At 41.6% G+C, this 5,239-nt stretch overlaps 1 protein-coding gene across 14 annotated transcripts in view; it reads right to left on the bottom strand.

The window, feature by feature from the left end:
* Positions 1-5,239, bottom strand: part of KDM4C (lysine demethylase 4C) — a 478,025-nt gene that overhangs the window by 314,668 nt on the left and 158,118 nt on the right. Inside the window, exon 10 of one of the 14 annotated variants that reach the window (XM_032392307.1) lies at positions 73-561. The exons of the other annotated variants lie outside the window; for them this stretch is intronic. Coding sequence (XP_032248198.1) covers positions 559-561 — 3 coding nt within the window. The 3' untranslated portion in view covers positions 73-558. Of the gene's footprint in view, positions 1-72; positions 562-5,239 lie in introns of those variants that run through there. 14 annotated transcript variants of the gene reach the window in all.

A 5,239-nucleotide genomic window follows, 5' to 3' on the forward strand; every position in this document is an offset into this window, starting at 1 on the left:
AAGGGAAGGGAAGGGAAGGGAAGGGAAGGGAAGGGAAGGGAAGGGAAAAGAAAAGAGGAAGGAAGGAAGGAAGAGGAATCTTAAATAAAAAGAGAGAGGAGTGAAACTGTCGGTAACTGAACTAAGGTTCTATCTCAAACATTTCAATCTTCACATTCCATTTCTTTTCAGAGGAAGGACTGAAATAGCCAGTATTGTGTTTGCTTTTATTGTTTCATTTTATTGTTTTGTTAAATTTCTCAATATACTGAAAATATCCACTGGTTTGCAACAAATAGAAAAGCTATCATATGAAAAAACGCCAAGAACAGAACTTCATAATTCTTAAAACATCAACAGTAGAAATATTGGTAAGAAAATGTATTCTTTCCTTCTTATTTCTGTATCAAAATTAGTACAAAAAGAAAGGTAAAAATCCTACTGCAACTCACAGGGAATACACAACGTGCCTCTGAGGGCAACTAGCAGCTCAGAAGGTACTACCACACGTTATCCTGGTTAGAATCAAGTTAATGGGGAAAAGAAACACCTCCTCCCGTAAGCAGAAATGTCTTTGGATTACTGCAAAACAAAAATTAGTTAGCACACAAAGCTGTGAATATACATTCAGTCTCTCATTATACACCACTGATAAGGTTATGCCCAAGCATAATACCCTTCAGATAGAAAAGGGACCAATCTTACATACAGATTTTCTGCACCTTCAACCTACTCCATTCACATACATTAAAGTGCATTTCTATTTTGATCTGTTGTGCTTCGCCAAAGTATCTGTGTTCCTTCTGCAGTGACTAATGATGTGGGAAACAAAGGCAGAAGAAAAATTATTAAATTTCCTTACTACCTAGAGCCCACTGACAAGTCCTTAAAACAGAGTGACATTCTTCTAGGACTCAAACAGCAACCTTAGCCCGACCCCCAGGATCCTCTAAGTCTACTTTAACATATAAAAATTCCTTTAGAAATTTCCTTTATCTCTAAACCCCCCAAAATACGTGTTGGCAATCATCCCTCAGGCATATGGCTCACCGATATACATCTGAAGGGTCTCGGTACTAAGGTTTTATTAGACGGTAATAAATGACTTTTTCCCAACAACAGCTAGCCCCCTCAAGGTCCTGGAAACATTGCTTCCAAAATTCCTTAGAGATTTATGCTCTCCCTAACCCCCTCCCAACTTGAAAGTATATAATGGGCCACTCCTCATGACCCCGGTGCAGCTCTTTCTGCCCACAAGTTCTGTCCCCGTACTTTAATAAAACCACCTTTTTGCACCAAAGACATCTCGAGAATTCTTTCTTGGCCATTGGCTTCAAACCCTAATGTCTTTCCTACATCAAATTCCAGGACGGTGTGGGCTCCTGTAACTCTGCCTCAGAGAACAGCAGCTTACAGGGCACTGCGAGGAACGCAAGCACTACCTGTTCTTATGTAACCTGCAGAATAACCCCGGAAGACAAATAGGAGGCCTGCTAACCTGCACATGAGGGGTCAAGAATGCTGCCTGCCATAGCTGAGCCCTGCAGTACACAGTATTCATCAAACCGGGAAGGGGCAACAGAATTCCCAGAAAAGGGCTATAAAGAAGTGAGGGATGGCAGGAGGAGGAATAAGGCTGATAGGTCACAGGAAAGCACTGTGCAGGGCCCTCCCTGCTCTGTCTGCACCTTGAGAAAACCTATTCCCACAGGTCACCTTTCACCTGCCCATTCTGTCCCAACTTCCTGGGGAAAACCTTGAAAAAAGAAAGATCGGCTGGCAAGGAATTTCAGAACCAGGTTCCCACCTTATTCATTCACAGACTTTTAACCTAGGAACCTGACCCAGCCAGAGCCCCAGACAAAAGCTGGGGAGAGGCACTGAAGAAGAGTCAGATCACCTAAGAGCTCAGAGCTGGGGAGGGGGTTGGATTGGGTTGAGGTTTCCTCTCTCCAGGGGTAGTGTCCAGGAGGTGCACCTGCCCTTAGCCCTAGGTCATGTAGATTCATAAATACACCTTTCAAATATCTAAAAAAAAGAAGCTCCACAACAACAAAAAATTTAATTAAGATTCCAGATATAATAAATTATTTTAGAGATCCAGGAGATTTGTCAAATCCCTGCTTTTGCTTGAAATATGAACATTTGTATACAATTGCTAACATTATTAAACATACCTGATTTATCTAGCACAGGTAGGAAGTAAAATGTACCATGAGGAGGGTAGGCATGAATTTCAACTATTTGACACTATTATTTCTAACATTCCCTAATATACTTGTTTACTTTTTAATCAGGATATACAATACATCAAAATCATTAACTTAACAGCTCACAGTCATCACTATAAATATTAGATACAGTTATATGCACTCAGGGATTATTGATATTTACACTCCTCCTTGAAGCTGAAAACAAGTAATTTACCCAAAGCCTCAAATCTAGCCAATTATGTATACCCTGATCTATCAAGTTCTTCATCTTGGATATTTTCCTAAGCTACTGCTCTTGTGTTTTTGCCTCCATTTTAAAAGCACTTCACCAGGGCGCCTGGGTGGCTCAGTTGGTTAAGCGACTGCCTTCGGCTCAGGTCATGATCCTGGAGTCCCAGGATCGAGTCCCGCATCGGGCTCCCTGCTCGGCGGGGAGTCTGCTTCTCCCTCTGACCCTCCTCCCTCTCATGCTCTCTGTCTCTCATTCTCTCCCTCTCAAATAAATAAATAAAATCTTAAAAAAAAATAAAAAATAAAAAAAAAATAAAAGCACTTCACCAGTAGATCTACACTTAATTTTAAGTAAATTCAGTACTTTGAAATCTGTAACTACATGAAAAATACAATGAGACACTTCTTTTTAAAAATAAACTTTTAATTTTTAATTGCACATGTAATACTCAGTTGCTGTAGAAATATAATAATAAAATTGCAATCCCCTCAAAGATGATGATGCTAAAATTTAATGAATACTCTTCTATAATTTATAATACATGCATACTTTCTTTTTTTTTTTTTAAGTAGCCTCCATGCCCAGCACAGAGCCCAACGTGGGGCTTGAACTCATGACCCTGAGATCAAGACCCACGCTAAGATCAAGAGCCAGACACTTAAGCAACTGAGCCACCCAGGCACCAAAGCATATGTACTTTCACATATAAAAAGGAAGATATCTTATTTTGTAATCTGCTTTTAATCCTTGGCAGTATATTATAAGCGCCTGTCTATCAATAATTACACACCCACGTCATTTTTCACACTGATCAGCACATCATGGATGGATGTACCATAAATTATTCAACCATCACTCAGTGTTGGACATTTACTTACTACCATTTTTTCAGTTTCATAATCAACACTATAAGGACTATCCAAATAAGTACATCCTGGTGCAACTTTCTCTTTTTCCACAGGACATATTCCCAGATGTGGAGTACAGGGTCACAGGACACACTTATTTCCAAGGCTGACGGCCTGGGCATCTTGTAAGTTGTATTAGTTTGCATAGGCATTAACAACACTGGATGTTTTCATTTGTCTCCTTTGCCAGTGAGAGGTGAAAAACAACACTCACCTTTTTGCATTTCTAGGACTACTAATACAATTAGATTAAGGTTATATGATTATTAGCTACTATATTTTTCTTTGATGAATTGCTTTTTACCCAGTTTTTTGTTTTCTTTTTGTTTCTCTTTTTGTTTTTTTTGAGAGATAGAGGGAGAGAGAACACGCACGCAGGTGTGCTAGGGCGCACAGGAGGGGTAGAGAGAGAATCCCAAGCAGGCTCCACCTCTCCCCCACCCTCCCCGCAGGGCCCCACATGGGGCGTGATCCCACAACCCCTGATCAAGACCCAAGTGGGAGCCCCAACTGACTGGGCCATGCTGGCACCCCCAATTTTTCTACTTTAAATGTGGACTGACCCTCAACTGCACCTCATATTTCTCCTCTATGAGATGGGGGTAGTAATACTACCTCTCTTACACAACAGTTGTAAAAATTGGATGAATATGTGTAAGTAAAGTTTTATACCTGACACAAAGTAAAGGCTTACTGAGTTTTAGCTATGATAATTATTAATAAATTAAGATTGAGAGGTTCTTGGGGGTGCCTCGGTGGCACAGTTGGTTGAGCATCTGACTTTTGGTTTGGCCCAGGTCCTGATCTCAGGGTCGTGGGATCAAGCCCCAGCCCCACCTCCAGCTCGTGCTAAGGGTGGAGTCAGCTTGGGTTCCTCTCTTCCTCTTCTTCTGCCCCTCCCCCTCGTGCTCTCTCTCTCTCACTCTCTCTAAAATAAATGAATCTTTTTTAAAAATTGAGCAGTTCTTATCAGGGAAATCCAAATCAAAACCTCAATGAGATACCACCTCACACCAGTCACAATGGCTAAAATTAACAAGTCAGGAAATGACAGATGTTGGCGGGGATGCGGAGAAAGGGGAACCCTCCTACACTCTTGGTGGGAATGCAAGCTGGTGCAGCCACTCTGGAAAACAGTATGGAGGTTCCTCAAAAAGTTGAAAATAGAGCTACCATATGATCCAGCAATTGCACTCCTGGGTATTTACCCCAAAGATAGAAAAGTAGGGACCCGAAAGGCTACGTGCACCCCGATGTTTATAGCAGCAATGTCCACAATAGCCAAACTGTGGAAAGAGCCAAGATGTCCATCAACAGATGAATGGATAAAGAAGATGTGGTATATATATAAAATGGAATATTATTGCAGCCATCAAAAGGAATGAGATCTTGCCATTTGCAACGACGTGGATGGAACTGGAGGGTATTATGCTGAGCGAAATAAGTCAAACAGAGAAAGACATGTATCATATGACCTCACTGATATGAGGAATTCTTAATCTCAGGAAACAAACTGAGGGTTGCTGGAGTGGGGGGTGGGGTGGGAGGGATGGGGTGACTGGGTGATGGACACTGGGGAGGGTATGTGCTCTGGTAAGCGCTGTGAATTGTGCAAGACTGTTGAATCTCAGATCTGTACCTCTGAAACAAATAATGCAATATATGTTAAGAAAGAAAAAAAGAAGAAGAAGAATGTAGCAGGAGGGGAAGAATGAAGGGGGGGAAATCGGAGGGGGAGAAGAACCATGAGAGATGATGGACTCTGAAAAACAAACTGAGGGTTCTAGAGGGGAGGGGGGTGGGAGGATGGGTTAGCCTGGTGATGGGTATTGAGGAGGGCACGTTCTGCATGGAGCACTGGGTGTTATGCACAAACAATGAATCATGGAACACTATATCTAAAACTA

This window comes from Phoca vitulina, unplaced genomic scaffold (genome assembly GCF_004348235.1).
Source record: "Phoca vitulina isolate PV1807 unplaced genomic scaffold, GSC_HSeal_1.0 scaffold67, whole genome shotgun sequence".
Lineage (NCBI taxonomy): Eukaryota > Metazoa > Chordata > Mammalia > Carnivora > Phocidae > Phoca > Phoca vitulina.